Source organism: Rhineura floridana, chromosome 5, assembly GCF_030035675.1.
Source record: "Rhineura floridana isolate rRhiFlo1 chromosome 5, rRhiFlo1.hap2, whole genome shotgun sequence".
NCBI classification, from domain to species: domain Eukaryota; kingdom Metazoa; phylum Chordata; class Lepidosauria; order Squamata; family Rhineuridae; genus Rhineura; species Rhineura floridana.
This window is the reverse complement of record NC_084484.1, coordinates 151233148-151254037: the sequence shown is the minus strand read 5'-3', so window position 1 is coordinate 151254037 and position 20890 is coordinate 151233148. Positions and strand designations below refer to the sequence as shown.

General features: G+C 40.5%; 1 protein-coding gene across 8 annotated transcripts in view; it reads left to right on the top strand.

The window, feature by feature from the left end:
* Positions 1-20890, top strand: part of FRY (FRY microtubule binding protein) — a 367201-nt gene that overhangs the window by 283768 nt on the left and 62543 nt on the right. For all 8 annotated transcript variants that reach the window (XM_061628447.1, XM_061628442.1, XM_061628443.1 and 5 more), the window contains 6 exons: positions 1623-1717; positions 3645-4252; positions 6527-6624; positions 6719-6889; positions 16449-16589; positions 18374-18553. In XM_061628447.1, the coding sequence (XP_061484431.1) occupies positions 1623-1717; positions 3645-4252; positions 6527-6624; positions 6719-6889; positions 16449-16589; positions 18374-18553 (1293 nt within the window). The remainder of the gene's footprint in view (positions 1-1622; positions 1718-3644; positions 4253-6526; positions 6625-6718; positions 6890-16448; positions 16590-18373; positions 18554-20890) is intronic.

Genomic DNA, 20890 nt, shown 5'->3' with positions numbered 1-20890 from the left:
AGCAGGACGGAGGAGGACCACTCCAGGAAATTTCCTGCTTGTTCATATTAAACCAGGGATGGGGAATCTGTAGCCCTCCAAATCATGTTAAGACTACAATTCCTACAATCCTGGCTCATTGGCCAAACTGATGGGCAGATGAGAGTCAGAGTCCAATAACATCTGGAGAGTTCCAGTTTTCCCATCCCTGCATTAACCTATAATTTATTTTAGGTTCGGGTTTATTGTGGCATGTGAACTGGGACACTGTGAGTATGCGTTGGGAAAAGAATAAATCTAAACAGGAAAGAGATCTTGGGGTTGTAATGAAAAATTAATTGAAAATGTAAACTTAGTATGCTGCTGCAGTGAAAATGTTAAACTCACTGTTAGCAATTATTTGGACAGTAAGTATAAGACAGTTGTAATAATGCTATTATATAAATCAATATTATCATATTTATAATATAGTTTACATCGGGTGGCCATTTGTTTGTGAGCAGTAGCACCCTGTAGGGAGTGGTGCCACTATACATCTGCCCCCTGTTAGTGCTACTTAGTAGGAAGGGTGAGGGGGTGGGGAGGTTGCTGCTGTGCAGGCCTGGATTGGCTCCATTGGTACACCCATACAGTGCCAACCAGCTTGCCTCTCTCCCTCCTGGTAAGAGGCAGCAATGCTGTTGATGGGAGACCAGGTGTGTTCCGGTGCCCTCTTTGCCAGCCGCCACTGTTTGTGAGCCTTCAAAATGTTGAATCAAGTAGACCTTGGTTCTTACATTCTGTAAACTAAGGAAGGTAATTATAACAAACTGAAATAAGTCAAACTGTAAAATAGAACAAACCAAATAACCTGAAAATCATCCTTTGCCATAGAGATAGTAATATCTCTGGAATACTGTCTATTCTCTCTTCACTAATACATGGTGTTTGATGATTCACTTTTTACTTAATTTTAAAAATAGACTAGAGAGCACCTACTTACTACAAACACTTTGAACAGCTATTGTTTAGTGCTAACATGGCTTCTCTGCAGGCAAATGGTTATTTGTCCTTGCTTATGCAAGCAGGTCGTCTGCCACCATTTTGTATTCTACAGTAAACCTTCTATATATGGGTTAAGCAATGGACAGCATCATTTCAGCTTCTGCTCATGGCAAAACATTCAGATAACCCAGCCTTCGCCAACCTGGTACCCTCATGCTGTTTTGGACTACAACTCTTATCAGCCTCAGCCAACACTGATAGGTGTTGTAGTCCACAATAGCTGGAAGGTGCCAGGCTGGGAAAGGCTGAGACAATCGATTCATTAAGAGCATGGTTTAAAAAACAGCTGCAACAGTACTGTAATCACACACACTAACTTTTAGTTTCTGCTGTTCACACTGAGTTTGAATTAGTGTACCTGAAGTCATTCCATTTAATTAATTAATTAGCTAATATTTCTGTTCATCAAAATATCCAGTGGATTAGCCATTCATCATAAACACTGCATCTTTTTCACAGTTGATTTCAAAAGCCATTTAATTGTGATTAGCAATATTATATGAGAAATACTGAGATTAGGCAGCAGGCATGATAAGTAATATTACTGACAAGTGCTGAACATTTATACTTAAGTAACTATCTCTGTATATTTTGGGCAGGGCTATGTTATGGAAGCACTTCTGACATTAGAGGCTACTGTGGATAATCTGTACGACTGCCTGAAGAACAGTGATCTTTTGACAGTTCTGTCTCGGTAGGAGTTTTGCCTGTTAGTTATAAAATTCCTTTCAACAAAACATCTCCCAGCTTTTTAAGGCAGGATTCTGTTTAAGCTGCACAAGGAGGGTGGGGCATAGGTACCTTCACTCAAGCCCCATTTGTAAAACAGTCTGCATGTAAGCAATCTAAATTAGCAGCATAGTCAGTTCTTCTTATATCTAAAATAATGTCAGCAATGGGTTTGTAACAATGTGTACTGTAAGGTAAAAAGGAAAGGGTAATGGTGATATCTCTTAAGCAACACAGAGTATAGTTAAGTGCAAAACTGGCAGTTACAGGATAGAGACCTTGCAAACTGCTACTTTTTTGCAGACTATTTTGCTTAACTCAGCACCAAAGCCACAAGACTACACAAAACACACAGCTCTTGCAAAATAGTTCACCAGAAGTCGTGCAAGAAAGTTGGAATTATTATCAATTTCCATCTCAGGTTTATGCACAATATTTAAGGGTAGGTAGGAGGAGATGCCAGTTATGTATGAGTGTTCTTTACTTCATCTTAAAGCACATTTCTTCCTTTACTAGTAAAGATCCCCAGTACTCTCTTTGTCTGTATCAGAGTCCTTTTGCTCTGACCTCAACCGTGTTCACAATTGCTACTGCATCGTTCACTCCCAACTCCTAGATAGCTGCACCCCTGAGTTCTAAAGGAACGAAGCTATAATTACCATGTTAGCTTTTTCCTCACAGAAGTCAATGGAGAGCAATGGTGTGAGAATAAAGCATATGCTAACAGCAACAGCAATACAGTTTGTTTATTAATTATTTTAACAATTTATATACTGCTTTTTGCCACAGTTTCCAATCACTGTACAATAGGGGTATAAAAGGGATAGAACAGGGATATAGGATGAGGACAGGGCAAAATCTCCCCCAATATCACAAACATTGGGGAGAAAAGCTGGTTTATTCAGAGGCATTGGCTAAGTCCTCCCAGTCTAATCAGGATAGACTTTGCCTGGAGGGTTGTCATTTTCTATCACCTGTTAGGGAAAATTGAAGAACTGAAACGTTAGGTTGCATTCATTCATTCCATGCATGCAGCCACAGAGGTATTGCTGCTAACCTCCCCCTTCCATGTGAGGCTTTCCCAGGATATTGTCTTTCCTAAAAGCCTCACTTCCCTGTGTGGCAGCTGGTCAAACAGCAAAAGTCCTCATAATGGGGGTCCAGTTATAATGGTAGGAATGGAAATCTTCCCTGAGCCAAGACAGCCTTCCCAGCAAAATGTCCCTATTGATATCCTTTGTGTAGCTGTGCCCCTTGACCACATCCAAGCCTGCCTACATGTTGCTCCTTAAGTCCTCATCTTAATGGCTGAGTCTGCCCAAGATTGCATCATATTCTATTTGTCTCTAATTTAACCCATCTTTTCTTTTTGGATTATACATTCTTGAGGTACATGCTGTGTATATTCTGGGCTAAAAATAAACAAAATTCTGCACCAATGAATTTGCACATGTTTGCTTGTTTTCCAATATTTATTGGGTTCCTGCAAATTGTGCAAAGGTGCAAGCTTTTATTTCCCTAAAACAAAATGCACTGAGTTCCTGAAACTAGAATAGGCCTTCTAAAATTGCTCTTATCTTGATGGAGTCACAGGTGTGTGTATGAGTGCTCCTGTTTGCACATACAGCTAAATAGGAACAGGAATTAACCTATGAACGTCATTGCTGGGAAGTGCTTTGCTTTTGCAATGGGTTTGCATCAGTAAAAGATTCCCCATTGTTGAAGTGAATGGGGAAGCTCCTGCTCACATGGAGCTCCATGTATTCAGTCCAATATGTAGCAAATATGTGGAAGGGACAGTGCTCTTTTATTGTTTCCACTTGTTGGTAATTTTTGCTCTCTCTAGCAGGTGCAATAAATTCCTATTTTTAATAATATTATTATCATTATAGTTCATCATCACCAGATTTAACATCAAGTTCAAAACTGACGGCAAATCGGAAGAGTACAGGACAGCTGAATGTGAATCCAGGAGCTGCAGGTGGCAATACAGCTACTGCTGAGCGCAGCAGGCACCAGAGGAGCTTTTCAGTGCCAAAAAAGTTCGGTGATGTGGATAGATCCTCTGATCCTCCTCGTAGTGCCACACTTGACAGGATACAGGCTTGCACTCAGCAGGGCCTCTCCCCCAAAACTAGGAGCTCATCCTCTTTAAAAGACAGCCTCGCAGATCCGAACAATATTAACAATCCAACTAACCTGTTGGCCACAATCTTCTGGGTTGCTGTGGCTTTGATGGAATCTGATTTTGAGTTTGAATATCTAATGGCCCTAAGGTTGCTGAATAAGCTACTTGTTCACTTGCCACTGGATAAAGTGGAAAACAGAGAAAAATTAGAAAAACTACAAGGACAGTTGAAATGGACAGATTTCTCAGGGCTCCAGCAGCTGCTGCTTAAAGGTTTCACTTCCCTTACTACCACAGACCTTACACTACAGCTCTTCAGTTTGTTGACCCCAGTTTCACGAGTGTCCATGGTGGATTCCTCCCAAGTTATAGGTATAGTCAATATGTTATGTATACACTTCTTCTGCATTTTTAACTAAAAATACAATGCACCACATGTAATACTAAAATCTTTCTTCATAATATGAAATTAGTTATATTGTATGCATATAGCATACTACTCCTATACTAGTATATAGTTAGTTTTCTATTCTGACAATATACTGAACCAGGGATAGATAAAAGTTAGGTTGGGATCTCCTGGTAGATCTGTGAGTGATTTGCTGTAGATCTTCAAGGACTTCTTCATCACCATTGTTTTAACAATAGCAACAACAAAACAACCTTTTTCACCTAAATTCAGCTGCTGAAATTAAGAAAAGTAATGAGGGACTGTGAAAGGACTATGAATTCAGATTTGATACTGAAAAAAAGTTCCTGTGTTCAAAATATGCTCAGAGGCATTGTGTTATTTAATTTTAATTATACATATTTTACATATGGCTCTGGGTGATAAATCTTAAGGTTATACAGAATGATAAAGTAGATCCAAAAAGCCTGAAGCCTGCCCACCCCATTGCTGAACTACATGTTATGAGAGACGTGGGTAATGTCAAAAGCAGCAGCTCTACAACTCCTCCTCCTCTCCCCCTGCCTATAATGTGTGGCAAAACAAAATGCATGATGTGACATCATCATTCCAAGTTTCCCCGCCTCTCCTTGCTTTAGCCACTGAAGTGGGCATGTAGTATGGCAGAGAAACCAAGAATACAATGACATCACACCACACTTTCTCTTTTACTCCTCATTGGCATTTTTATGATTATTTTGCATTGTTTTTATGGTATTTTACTGTTTTGTTGTGCGTGCATATTTTGTTGTGCACTGCCTTGATATTTCACATGGGGGGTGTCTGGAAATATTTGTATTAAATAAATGAATAACTAGATAAAGGAGGAGATGCTGCTGCTGAAAACAGCAGTCCTGCCAGTCATCTCCAATAAAGTGTAATTCAGTCCAGACGAGAATCATTAGTATTTTTCTTGCTCTATTATTATTAGTTTATAATTATTATTTATTAAATTTATATCCTGCCCTCCCTCCCAGAAGGAGCCTAGAGCATCAAACAAATGACAAAATACGAAAAACATCTGTAAAACTTCCAAAAAATGAAACATTTTAAAAACAACATAGAAACAAAACATCTTTAAAAACATCTGTAAAGCAATCCTATGCAGACTGGTATAAAGTTGTTCTAAAATATGCTTCCATACATCCCCCCCCGGTGGAATTAGAGGGACCTACTAAGTATTTCCACATTCCTTCTTTAAAGTTTTAACTTTTTTGATGGGAGCTTGGTAGTGTCAATTGCATCATAGGGCACAGCTAGAAAGGAGCTAGGAAACACAAGAGGAGTACAATGTAGCTTTGTTTCACATTTTAATTCTTGCAGTTACCTTGTGAGACTGAAGGGAGTGAGCTTAAAACCCAACATCCTGTCTGCTACTGACTTTTGTACTGCCCCCATTAAAATGAATGGAGCTTTCAAGGCACTGTTGCTTGATTGGCTTCTCAACAATGATCATTTAAGCATGCAGATAATTTCCTTCTGTTAGAACAGGAGTGGGGAACCTTTTTCAACCCAAGGGCCACACTCCCTCATGGGGCAGCATTCTGAGGGTTGCATGACAGTGGTGGGTGAGACCAGAGGCAAAAGTGGGCAGAGCAACAGATACAAGTCTTATATTTGTACATGCAGAACTCAGAGGTTTCAGTCACCTACACACATTTCTTCATCCAGGCAAGCAACAAACATTATCACAGTTCAGGACACATTCTTGCCAGGCAAAGGCACTAGAGGAGGGCATGGAGCAGGACTAGTGACAGCTTTGACCTGGTGAGAGGTGTAGCCCAGTGGGGAATCCTGAGGCCCCGAAGACAGCATTCAACCCTCAGGCCTGATAATTCCCACCCCTGTGCTACAAGGTTGCCAGCAGAAAACTTATATATATGAAGTTGTGTGGGACTGGGACTGAGAGTCTTAGCAAACCTCTGTTATAAGGAATATGTCTCTCATATTAATTGAAAATAATCATTATGTTTTGCATATGAAAATAAAAACTGACCCTGCAGCATTTCCTTACTGTCAGGGGAATGGAGAAAGAGGATCATAGGTTAAAATAATATTGCATTGCATGTGCTTGACACACTTTTAATAAATACATGTCTTAAAGGAAAGGTATTATATGCTTTTATTTTGACAGTATAAAATACAGTTCAGAATCTGTTATATTCATGCCTCCCCAAATTTCTACTTTTTTGTACCAGGATTTCCATTGAATGTTTTATGCCTCCTGCCTCATTTAATTCAGCACTTTGATGGCCCAAATCAGTTCTGCAAGGATATAGCAGAGAGGATTGCTCAGGTACTAACTGTGTTTAGTTCTTTATAGGTTTAATTAAATCCCAGGATTGCTTTTGGATTGCTATTAACATAGTTTCATGTTCATGTGTTGTTAGGTCTGTCTAGAAGAAAAGAACCCCAAGCTGTCAAACCTTGCACATGTCATGACTCTTTATAAAACACACAGCTACACAAGAGACTGTGCAACCTGGGTAAATGTTGTTTGCCGTTACCTTCATGAAACATTTGCTGATATTACGCTGAACATCGTTACCTATTTAGCTGAGGTATGTTTTTACTGGTCAGTCCATTTCTATCTTCTACTGACAGTTTTTCTAAGGCTGTAATCCTAACCCCATTTACCTGGGAGTAAGCCTCATTGAACTTAAACAGTTTAGTTCTGAGTAGACATGGTCAGGATTGCACTGTAAAGAACTAAGGGCAGCATTATATTTCTGAATACATATATTGGTTCCACAAGATCAGGGAGAGCATGGAATGGTTCTGGTCAGGAGTTTGGTATGCAAGTAGATCAGGATGACATATAAAGGGCTTTCACAGTTAGGAATAAATTAAAGTAGTTTGCAGGATGGGGGCAATTTTCATCAGAAAAATGGCAGGAGAGAATGGATTAATTCCCAGCCTTTCCTCACTGATCTTCCATTTCAGATTTCTGCCTCAGTGGCTGCATTTGTGTGTTCATGTTTTCTGTTCTTTTTTAAAGCATCACAGAAATACTTGTAAAATATATATTCTATATAAGGTTATCTCACTTTACACTGTTTCATTTGTCTTTTTGGCCAAGCTACCAGGGGCCAAATCAAACATTGCATCTCCAGACTCCTGGAGGGTACTCCTAACCTGGAGTCTTCAGGCATGTGCTATTTAAAAATCCCTTTTTTGTTGTTTAATTTGTTCAGCTTCTTCTTCCTGTTGCTGTCTCCTCTCCAGTACATCCTACATAGCAACTTCGGGGTTTTCATGGGGCCTAAGGGCAAGAAAAATATTTGATGCAGTCAGTGCATCTCCCTCCTTCCCCTCCCTCCCCCACAGCCTGACAGGCTGCACTTGGCTACCAGGTTTTGTGAAGCGATAGGAGCTAAATTCTCCTCCTCCTACCAGCCAGAGACTGGAGAAGTTGCCTAGGACTGGGCCTAGTTTGATTCGATTTTTCTATTACAAAGGAGGGCAATTTATCCCTGTGATTCTGCAAATATTTAAAAGTAAAATTATCCCACAAATTCTATACGGAGCCCCAATTTGGATTCACTCCTGGGACCCCTCAATTGAAGTAATTCTATCTTCCTTCTTAAGACGTTTATTAGGAGTTCCCAGATGCGTGCTCTCGGCGGCTCTCAGATTGGAATGCGGTTTTCTATCAATGGAATGTCAGGCTTGGCTGACAACCGTTAACTGCTGGGTTAGAATTTCATCCGAATCCACGCCCAATCTAATAACTCTACTCTGGAATGATAATTGCCATTCCAAATGGAACTCCAAACTGGAATCGAAATTACGCCATATAGGCCTCTCAAAAGAGTATTTAATATCTCAACCTCCTGAAGACGCATTAACAATAATCCGCTCAAGAATCAAGGACATCGATTATCAGATAACATTTACCCAAGCGTCTAAAAGATGTTCTCCACTATATCTGAATTTGAATCTCCCCCCTGAAAAATTAAGTATATACTTAGATCACCTCACAATCCCCAAATTTCGACAAGCGTTTTCAAAAGCAAGATTCAGTTCTATACTCAGCGATTCTCGAAGGGAGGTTCAAGGGGATCTCATATGAACAACGCATATGCCCTTGTGGTATAGATATAGAAACTCTCTCCCATAGTCTTTTTGCTTGCCCCCTGTATTCACAACTTCGATCCAAATATCTCAAAGATCTACTGCTAAAAATTTCCCATAAGTCTCCAGAAGCATCAGTTGCATACCTACTATCTGGTACTGATAAACAAAACACCATGCAAGTTGCTAAATATATTTATGCAATCCAACAGAAACGTAAGGGCCTCTCCCAGCACTAATCTTCAAATTCTGTTAACAACAGCCTTCCTAAAGTTATATTATATGCTCATTATGTACTATCTTTCTTTTGTATCACCCTCTCCTATGGGTTTGTTGACTGTAAATAAAGATTTGATTTGATTTGATTTGATTTGACTGGGCCTAGTGCAGGAGCAGGCTGAATCTATCAGCCAGAGTCCAGAGGAAACCTGAGAAGGATCTTGTGTTGTGGATCCACTTCTGTTTATAGTCTAAATGCCCTCATCTTTAGGGGCGGTAGACAAGGCAGTGCTTCGAAGCATTCTTTCTAGCGTTTTCCTCTTGGCAGGAAAATGCACAGATTCAGGGTGGGCTCTTCCCAGTAGAGGTTTTCTCTGCATAGCTCTGTCTCAGTGCCAACGGACAGGTGCTAAGGATCAAAGGTGGTGAGTGAACCAAGCACCAGATCCTTCAGGGGAAAGGACTCTTCTCCCCCTCCCCCGTTTCTGTCTTGGGTTCAGGATTTAGGGTGGTATTCAATCCTAATCCTATTCATAGTAGACCTGTTGAAGTTAACAGACATGACTTATTTGAATACAACCCTTAGTCTTCTCACAAATACAGGCAATGGTTCCCGGAGAGGATGTTAGTGTTAGAGGAATAGAGAAGTAAAGGCTCAGAAAAAACCCCAGAAAAATTAGGAAAAAAATTTTCCCCAGTTTTTTCCTCCTCCCAATTCTTTTCCAGTTTTTTTCTGGGCCTCCACATCTCTATAGAGGGAGCAGATCTAGATCAGGCTGTTCTGCCAGAAAGCACAAGGACAAGAAGAGGAAGCATGGCCATGGACAGCAGGGGCAGTCTAAGTATAAGCATAAAAAGTCCACTGGAGCATTGTCCCAATCCTTTTACACTGGCTGTAGATCCTCAGGGGATCTTATGCCTCCTGGGAAATCTACTGGGTGCATCCCAGTTTCCTGAAGGAGGCGGGGAGACAAGGTAAAGACAGTTAGGAAGGTTTTCCTGATGTTTAGTTGAAATCTGGCTTCTTGCAACTTGAGCCCACTATTCCATGTCCTGCACTCTGGGATGATTGAGAAGATCCTCCTCCTCTATGTGGCAACCTTTCAAATACTTGAAGACTGTTATCATTGAATTTTGTTTCTGTCTCCTAGGGTATTAGCTATCCCTCCCAATTTTGTATCATCTGCAAATTTAATAAGCATTCCCTACACCTCCTCATCTAAGTCATTAACACAAATGTTGAAGAGCACTGGGCCCAGGACTGAGCCCTGCGGTACCCCACTCATTACCTCCCCTCAGTTTGAGAAGGAACCATTGATAAGCATTCTGTAGCCACTGTTGTTGACACCAGCCTCTAAGGGGCTTTTACCTCAGGCTAATTTTCCTAAACCCCCACCCCAGTCAAATACTTTCAGAACACAGTCCAGCTACAGCCTCTATACCCCTTTTGTTTTCCTCCTGGCTGCTTACACCATTTAACCAACCTTAAAACCCACTTGTGTCACTTTCTCTAAGGCCAACTCAGTCACTGGCTCCCTTATCCTAATCTTCCCCAGACGAGTATTAACAACACACTGGGTATTAATCTACAGGCCTCAATTTTTCCCTCAGCTGTTTCATGGACTTATTGCTTACACTGTCATCATGAGCCAAATCCTTATCTCTTCAAGTCCCCACTTGACCCTCCTACAACTCTGGGCTCTGCCCTGGGCTCCTCCTAGGAGGAAGGGCAGGACATAAATCTAATAAATAATAAATCAATACATTCTCCTTATTGACCACTACCAACTGACACTGTCACTAACAGTTGACTCTCTCCTGACTAGAACCTCCAGTCAATCAGAGTCTATCGCCCAAACCAGTCAGAATTAATTTACCTGATTGCCTGATCCATTTATTTATTTATTTGTTAAGTTTTTATTCCGCTCTTCCTCCCAAAAAGGAGCCCAAGATGGCAGGCAATAAAACATTAAAAACTTCTATAAAACATCTTAAAAATTAAACATCTTAAAAAAGGTCTTTTAAAAAATCTAGTTAAAAACATCTTTTAAAAAATGTTTTAAAACATCTTAAAAAACAATTCCAACACAGATGCAGACTGGGAAAAGGTCTCTACTTAAAAGGCTTCTTGAAAAAGGAAGATCTTCAGTAGGTGCTGAAAAAAACAACAGAGATGGCGCCTGTCTTTGCTACCCTGGGTTCCTGTTGGGAGGAAGAATGGAATAGAAATGTAATTATTATTAATAATAATATTCATAATAGTAATAAGGGGAGTGAATTCCAAAAGGCAGGTGCCACAGCACTAAAGGTCTGCTGCCTTTGTTGTGCTGAGCAGACCTCTTGAAAATATAACATCTGCAGGAGACCCTCACCTGCAGAGCACAGTGACTGACTTAAATATATAAGGGGTAAGATGATCTTTTAGGTATCCTGGTTCCAAACTGTATAGGAATTGCACTGACTGCCCATTAGCTACTGGGCTGGTTTTGGTATATAACCAGGACCTTGAACTTAGCCCGGTAGCTAATGGGCAGCCAGTGCAATTCTTTCAGAAGCAGGATGACATTTTATCAATGTCCTGCCTCAGTGAGCAGTCATGCTGCTGCATTTTGCACCAGCTGCAGCTTCCAGACCAACCTTAAGGGCAGCCCCACATAGAGTGCATTATAGTAATCCGAACCTGGAGGTTACTAGCACATGGACAACAGTGGTCAAGTTATTTCAGTACAGAAATGTCCACTTCGGTCTTACCAGCTGAAGCTAGTAAAAGGCACGCCTAACCACTGAGATCACCTGGACCTCTAGTGACAAAAATGAGTCCAGGAGCACTCCCAGGCTATGAACCTGCTCTTCAGAGGGAGTACGACCCCATCCAAAGCAGGCAATTGACCAATGATCCAGACTCAGGAACCACCTATTCACAGCCCCTCCATCTTGCTAGGATTCAGAGTCAGTTTGTTAGCCCTCATCCAGCCCACCACTGAGTCCAGGCTCTAGTCCAGGGCTTGTATGGCCTCTCACGATCCAGATATTAATGAGAAATAGAGTTGAGTATCATCAGCATACTGCTGACATGTTTCCCCAGATCTCAAAATGATAGCCTCCAACAGCTTCTTATAGATGTTAAATAGTATTAGGGACAAGATGGTATCCTTGGCACACCACACCACAACTGCCAAGGGGCTGAAAGACAATCACCCAGTGTTATTCTCTGAAACCGACCCTGGAGATAGGGTCAGAACCACTGTAAAACAGTGCCTCTAATACCCATCTCACCAAGTTGGCCCAGAAGTATCCCTTGGTCAATGGTATCAAAAGCAGCCAAGAGATCAAGTAAGAATACTAGGGTTCCACTCCTCCTGTCCTTCTCCCGATAAAGGTCATTCATTAGCCGATTCAGTCCCATAACCATGCCCAAACCCAGACTGGAATGGGTCAAGATGACTGGTTTCATCCAAGAGTACTTGAAATTGCTGTGCCACAATCCTCTCAATCGCCTTCCCTAAAAAGGGGGTATTTGCAACCAGGCAGTAGTTGTCACAAACCAATGGGTCCAGGGTGGGCTTTTTCAGGAGTGGTCAAATCACCTCATCATTCAAGGTGGCTGGGACCACTCCCTCCTGCAAATACACATTGACCACATCCTGAATCCACTCGGTCATCCTCGCTCAGCAAGACAAAAAGGATAAGGATCAAGAAATTAGGAGTTTATACACCAAACTTTGGACTGCCTCATCGCAAGCACCTTGTCCATGTCATCAGGCCGCATCAGCTGAAACTGAACATAAGAAGTTGCAGCAGACATTGCACTGGACACCTCACTGGGGGCTACAGTAAATGTGGATGGGGCATCATGATTGCTACAGAAGTGAGCAACTTTACTCTCAAAGTGCCTTCCAAACAATTCACAGTGGGCCTCCGAATGTCTAGAACTCCTTTTTCTGGAGTAGATATTGACAGGCCCTGACAATATGAAAACACTCCACTGGCTGGCTACTTGAGGGGAAGTGGGCCATCTTTGCCACCCTCACCACCACATAGTAGGCATGGTTATGTTGTTTCACCCATGCCTGGTCAGCAATCTTTCGCCACTTGCATTGTAGCCATTGTCCAGCCTGTTCCATCACTGTTAATTCAGTGGTGTACCAAGGTGCGAAACAGACTCCCCAATGCCCGAGATGTTGCTCAGTGACAATTGTGTCAACAGCCTGACATATCTTGGTGTTCCACAGCATGACAAGGGCTTCAACAGGGTCACCCTCCCCCTGGGCATTCAGGAATCCAATGAATCCCAGTCTCTGGGGATGGAGCTGTCAGGACCCCTCCCATGTGGTCTCCACCTGTCACAATCCCACCTCGGGGTCCTGGTCTCTTAATGGTTCGCTCACTGGCCCTAGCACAGATCTCTCAATATCCTACTGCTAGGCACCACCACCTGACACTCTCTGTAAACAATATTGCCTTGAGACTGTGCCTTAGTCTCCTGGCCTATTGCTATGTTGTGTCTGGGTGCACTTACAGGCCTCAACCCCCCTGTATAAAGATTACAGCCCTGGGTTGTTTTGGATACCTGCTGATGTTACACTATCTCTTCACTGCTGCCACCATTGATGCTGTTTCCCAACCCTGGTATATGCCCTGCCCACCCTTCTGGTCTGTGAAACCCAGCCAAGGATCAGGCATTTCGGTAAAGCAAGAACTATTTATTTATTTACACCGGGAATCACAAGATTACTTAAAGGTTCAGTCAGCATGCGTGTAGTTTCATAAGATGTTACTCTTTATTTCTTAATCATAAATAACCTGCTTCACTAACCACCTAAATCCAATCCACCCCTCCAAAAAACCCTCTCAGCACTCGAACTCCCCTCACAACTGTCATCCTCTCATTTATACCTTCAGACACTCAGACAATCATCATACAACACTCATCAACATTCCAACCCATGTACTCCCCCCTCTCACTCAGTCTACTTACCACATATACTCTAATAAACCCACACTTACCATATTTACAGTAATTACATTTACAGAGGCATCACAGGAGTATCTTCATCTCCCCACTACCACTGGAGGGGAGGATCATAGCTATAAGTCCAAACTCTAGGCCCCATCTAATGCATTCTCAACGTGCTCATGGCTCTCTCCTCACCAAGCAGCTACTGTGAAGCAGGCTTGTAACAGCATAACAATACAAGGCTTCATGACAGTCACAGAGATTGCAGAATATACTTTTCCTTTAAACACAAACATAAACAGCTGTATACACAGCATTTCTCCACATAAACCAACAAGAAAATCTCAAAACTTCAGACACCTCCAAATCAGATGTGTCCACAATATCAAGCAGAACAGGAAACTTATGGCTTTAGCATTCAACTACGTCTTGCCTTCTGGAACCAACAAGGTTTTCAGGAAATGCCAGCCAGCTTGATGCCACAACGCCAACACTCATCATCAGATGAGGTGACTGTTTCATTTTGCACCTACTTGGTAGAATAACACCATGGACCAATAGGTGCGGGAAATGGTTTGTAAGGGGGTATGCCCTTGAATTCCTATGTCTTCACCACTTTCCAGCTCCAAAAATTGGAACAAACATTTTACCTTTATCAAGACAATAGAACACCTTCTTGCAATCAAGGCCATAGAACTGGTCCCAATTTCCAAAATCCACTTGTGGGTTTATTCTTTTTTTTTCTTGGTGCCCAAGAAGATTGGGGAAATCAGAGGCAGATTTTATCTCAAATAGCTAAACAAGGGAATAAGTAAAAAACACTTCAAGATGAGACCTTCAAATCTATAGTAGAATCATTGTCAGAAGGGGACTTCGTGGCATCTATAGGTCTCTCTGAAGCTTATCTGTATATCCTGATCCTAGTGACTCATAGGAAATATCTCTCATTCTGCTACAGCAGCAGTCATTAGCAATACAGGGCATTGCCATTAAAACTGTCGTCAGCTCCCAGACTAATTGGTATTTTAATGATGTACTTTTATATTTGTTATATTGATCTTGTAATTTTATTATTGTATATGTTTCTATGTTTGCCGCCCAGAGAGCTGTTTGCTAGTCGGGCGGGATATAAGCTGAATAAAATAAATAATAATAATCCCTGGTCTGCTGCATCGCTATTCGAAGATAACTATATTTATGGCTTCTATTGGCAGCACACATTGTGGGAGGAAGGCAGAGATTCCTGGGATTAATTCCTACTATACCTGTATTTCTGTTCCCTTACACAGTATTCTCTGTTACTCTGATACAGGGTATGTTTAAGATATTGTAATCCTTTATTTACACCAGTGGGAATAGTTCTTGTTCTTTTTCTTTCAGATAGGGTTGCTAGTGCTTCCAGTATGTTCTGGGATTTGGCTAGCCCCTCCCCTTGTAGAAGCAGCAATGTTGATTGGCCTGCCTGAAGACTCCCGGAGGAGACACTATCCCAAACATTGGGAATGTGCTCCAGGAGACTCTGAGAACAGATATTTACAGTTTTAAAAAATGAGAATGAGTGCTCAGTAAACTGTGAATATTAAATAACCTCCATGCAGGTTTTGTACAAACAAATCAGGATATATGCTCAATAAACAGGTTGTCCGGAGGCATAGTTACACACATACATACACAGCATTCTCTCTTGCTCTCTGAACAGCTGTTTCAGAGAGTTACTTTTTTGGAATGTTCTCAAATGTAAGCATAATCTTTATGATGTACAGTACTTGATAAACATCAGTCTCTTTTGAACAAACCAGAGAGAGTTTGTTTTGCTTCCATCAGTGGAGTGCAAGAAAAACTGTCATCTTGCCTTTCCCAAAACATTGTTTTAATGAGGTGCTGATTTATCTTTCTGATCTGTACGTATGAATGTATATGTAAGTAAGTCTTTTTTCCATGTATTAGAATTGCTCAGATTGTTCCTGAGAATCAGAATAGGACAACCATATGTTATGTTACTTTGATTAGCATTAATATTGAGCTGTTGATATCATTCTAAAACTCACATTTGTTTGAAGACATAAAACAAATAGATGCAACAAAACACTTAAAATTTTCCTTTAAAATTTAGAAACAGTAATGCCACCAGCTTGCAAAAATTAGCACATTTGCTTTTGAAGCAACAGAAACGTTTGTTTCTGGACTCGAACTTGGATATTCCTAAAGAGTTTTCATGTATATATTGAGGGTTTTATTCAGACATATTCAAACATTTTTTACTTTTACTATGGGAAAGCATGTTTAATTCATCATTTTCTCATGCCGGAATACTTATGATAGCATTCTTCTGTTTGTTTTTTCTGCTTATCCTTTCTATCAATTAAGACTACTTTTTATATTTATTTTAAATAAAAATCAATAATTTTCATTTGCCATTTTACCTATTAGTTTTCATGGTTTGCTTAGTGCAGTCTCCCCCAATCTTATGCCCTCCAGATGCTGTTGAATACCAATTTCCACTAGCCCATCTTCATGGCCAATGTCAGCAATGGTGGTAGCTGCAGTCCAAAAACATTTAGAGGGCACCAGATTTGAGAAAGCATGAACTACAAAGACACAAATGTTCCATTTATTATCCATCTTATTAGCTGCTGATTCCCAATTTTTGATGGTTAATGTTGACACAAAACAAGTTCCTTGAGAACATTGTGTCTGAGTTCCATAACTCAGTAGATCATCTTTATGTAGCTGAGTGTGCTAATGTGCAAGATCCTTATCTGTGATCTTCAGAGATGTAATTCAGATCTAACCATTTCACCTCTGTAACAGCAACATTAGTTCTTTTTTTCTTTAAGACAGATTATGAATTTGTTTCATTTTTCTCACAGCTACTGGAAAAGGGGCTTCCCAGCATGCAACAGTCACTTTTGCAGATTATCTATAGTCTTCTTAGTTATATGGACCTGTCAGGCATTCCTGTAAAACAATTTAACATGGAAGTGTTAAAGACCATTGAAAAATATGTTCAGGTAAGTATTGTATTTGCCTTATAGAGCTTGTACAAAAAGCTTGTACAAAAAGTGTTTATTCACTTGTTTATTTTTTTATCTATAAAAGCATTTATATACTGCCTACTTGCATAAAATATCAAGGCAATGTACAACATTCTGGTTTCTCCTTGCATTCCAATTTAGTAGTAAACCAAGCCTTACATCTGAAATGTGTAAACCAGGGGTTTCCAAACTGGTCTGTGAGCTTCATTCAGATGGTCTGTGGCATGTCTGCATTAAATATTCATATAGATTTTTAATTGTAATTTTATTAGTTTTATTATTTCTTATATTATGTTTTGCTGCATTACAATTTAAATGCTATGGAATGCAAATTCTAATACAGTAAAATACAATATAAGAAACAAAAGAAGCCATAAAAATGCAATTAAAAATCATATAGCACATTACAATTGCTACAACAGGCAGAAAAATCATTAAATTATCCATCAAGACCGTCAGCAATTTGAAGTGATCATGGGGAAAAATGTTTGGGAACCACTGGTGTGTAAACTATGGTTTGTTATTACAGTACATCAAAAATGAGACAGGAAATTGGAAGGAAGGGGAGGAAAAAGTACATATAAGACTTATTCATATAGTGCCAAACCATGCTTTGATATTACGTCTGAACTCACCTACTCTTTCCAGCTAGTATCGCAGATGCTACAAGTGTTCACTGTCTAATCAGGACTGTGTCTATGTTGTAACAATCAGTTCCAAGGTCTGTACCCATTAAATCCAGATTCTTCATGAAGAGTTAGTTGCAGAATGTGCACACATTTGCATGCAGTTACTTTAATTCTGCTTCCAAGATTCAAATTTCCAAATAATTCAGATTTTTTTTCCTGCAAGGAATGGTTGGCAGAGGTAAATAATGTTAAAGAAAATGGGAGCATAGAATGGTAATAACAGGCAAAGGTATTGAAGCTATCACTGCACTCCAGATCCTGCTTATTTTTTTCCAGATGCTGTGTTAACAAAACATTAGGGCTGTAGCTCAGAGGAAGGGTCATGGTTCAGTGGTAAAGCCCATGCTATGCATGCAAAATGCTCCAGGTTCAACCCTTGGTGGCTCCAGCTAGGCTGAGAAAGACTCCTGTCTAAAACCCTGGAGAGCCACTGCCAGTCAATGTCCACAATACAGAGATAGATGGACCAATGTTCCTAAGTAAGGTGTAGAGAATTGCCCCCGCCACTTCCCAAAAAGGGGTTACCAGAGCTCCCCCCCAGGCCACCAAACCTCCCCTTTTGTAAGCATGATGCTTACTATATATGTGTGTGTGTGTTTGAATCCCAGTAGGTTTCATGCAAATTTTATGAGCAATTAAATTTTACTCAGACAAAAATCATACTCCTATCCAAACACTACCCAGATTTCCCTTGCTTTTTGCTGGAAGCCCAACAGTTAGAACAACAAAAGGCAAGAATATCAGAATTCAACTTCTGTGCCTAAATAGCAGCATAACAAAACAAAAAAAAGCTTTTTCACTCCTCCTTTCTCATTTACACAATAATTCATGCTCTGAAAGGATGATAGTATTATTCCAATTTAACTCTCAGTGTGATTTATATACATTTTGCATATATATTGTCAAACCTGTATTATATTTCAAACTAGCATTATTAGTAAGTACACAAATATGTTATATTGCAATTATACAATAGTAAGAGACTGTATTTGTATGTGATGGTTTCTCTTTTCTTACAGATTTTATTTCCACTTAATATATAATGTCATTTTTGTGAATATTTGTTTACAGAGTATTCACTGGCGAGAAGCCCTCAATATACTGAAGTTGGTAGTTTCACGCTCAGCAAGCTTGGTTTTACCCTCCTACCAGCACAGTGATCTTTCAAAAATGGAAATACACCGTGTATGGAACAATGCTTCCAAAGAACTACCTGGGAAAACGTTAGAGTTCCATTTTGATATTTCTGAGGTACAATATTCTATTGTATGTCCAACACGTGGCCCTATGAAAGTTGAAGTAAATGGAAAACTGTTATCTTAAAATACAGTACATAATCTTCAACACTGTTTTCAATGAGGCACATTTCTGTCTTCAGTGACATAAACAGAATGGAAGAATTATTGTTCTTTTATGCACAAGTAGAAGATAAAAGTTATGCCATGTATCAGGAGTAGAGCATATGCTTTGCATGCAGAAGGTCCCAGGTTCTGTCCAACATTTCCAGTTCAAAGGGGTTTCAAGTAGCAGGACTGGGAAAAAAACTTCTACATGGAGAGCTACTGCCTGTTAGATAGTAGTGGGCTAGATAGAGCAGATGGGTATTATCAATTAATTAATTAATAATTAATTAATTAAATTTATATCCTGCCCTCCCTCCCAGAAGGAGCCCAGGGTGGCAAACAACAAAACACTAAAAACATGTATGAAATATATTAAAAACAAAACATCTTTAAAAACATCATAAAAACGGACTTCCGGTATGGAGAGTGATGGCGTCGGCTGCTCCCTGGCTCAGCTCCCTCGACTGTTGATTATTACTGGCCTCTATCACAATTCTCTTGAACAGGTCAGAGCAACCAAGTTTGACCAAAGAGGTTTATTTACCACTGAGGCTTAACAGACGCTCGTTCTGCGTAGGGGTGTTTATTGTATAAGAGAGCCAGGAGGCTGTGCTTTAACTGCATGCTGCTATTTTAAGCAGCCTGCAGCACTCTCTCCCCAAACGCTGTTACCCTGCTGCTTATCTGTGTGGGTTATTGACAAAGAAAGATCAAAGTCCTTCGGAGTCTATAATTATACAAGCTACAGTGAACGTTATGAGCAATAAGAGGCCAGGGAAGCCCTGAGACTAACATGCCAGGTGTTGGAATTGTTTGCTCCCTACTGCTAGCAGTCAGCTGAGGTACTACTTGCAGGCTCTGTAACAGATAGAGCCCAACGTTTTTAACAAATACCCACGGCCAACTTCCAATAAAATTACAGCTGAAATTGATATAGACATGGTACTAACTAGAACAGGATATTGGACCTTGGGAATTCCCCTTTCCCAGGTGAATCCCTCAAACAAACATGGTATACAAACAAAAATTACCCAATTCCTTGCGGAGACGAGGGAGGAGATGTGCAGGGAGGAAGAGCATGCCAACCTTGACTGGTCTGTAGACATCAAGGGCAATTTGATAGACTGTAATGATAATGAGGATAACATTAACCTTGCTTGTGAACTCTCGCCGGCGGAGGTGGCATTACAACTAACCTCACCCTGTCTACCAACTCACAATACCTCAGTCAACAGGAGCAACGAATTAAGTTCCCAGCATCCATCGCAACGGTCCTTCTATGAAAATCATGTAACTAATCAGGAATCATTGGTGCACTCTGCCCCCCCCGACTACAGAGGGCCCCTCAATCGATGGATGGCTCTTCCTGATTTCAAAAGACATTGAGTTAATAAAATCCTTTTTGGATAAAAGTAATAACCTGTTAACTACCCTCACAGAACTCTTAATGGCGGCGAATCCAGTACAATTCAGAGAGGGGCCGATAAGCCAGATAAGTGTGAACAAGTCCATTAATTATAATTCAAGGACATTAAATAACAGAGGACTAAACAAAACCTCTAAGGAAAAAGGGATCTAGTATCCCGAAAAAGAGCAAAAACGTCAAAAACCTAAACCCCCTAAAATATAAGAAAATGGAATTTTGGAAACTGTTCAGACACCTAGACCTTGAGCCTAAACAGAGAGCTCTGCTACGGGACTACACGACTTGCAGAAACATGAAAAGTTCTAAGGACAAGGTCTTATTGCACTCTCCTAATGTCCCTGGTTCTGTTTTGCACCCAGCCTCTCTTCCTCTAGTTTCTAGGCTGAAAATAACCCCACAGGGTGAGCAGACTAACACCAACACCTTATCTGAAATCAACAGTGACAAGGAAAAGCGTCTTGTGAAAAATAAATGGAACTTAACCCTGATCCGGACAAAATTGGCGCTGTGTAATTTCCACAAACGCAGGGGAATTCTGACTCAAGAAGAACGAAAACTTCATCTTATAAATGTTCTAAAGCAGATATTACTGGGTATGTTTTCACTAGCCGATATAGTCTGAGTCGAATACCTTTACTGTGATGGATTTAATGCTAGAGCAATGATCACCTTCAAAGAATGGAGTTTAGCCAATGCCTGCTATGCTCACAGAGATGCTTTCCACAGTCTTAACATCTCTGTTTTGCGAGTCTTAGAGAATGCGGCTCCCCCTCGGCGCTGATCTCCCTCTCCCTCAATTACGTATGCAACACTGAAGTG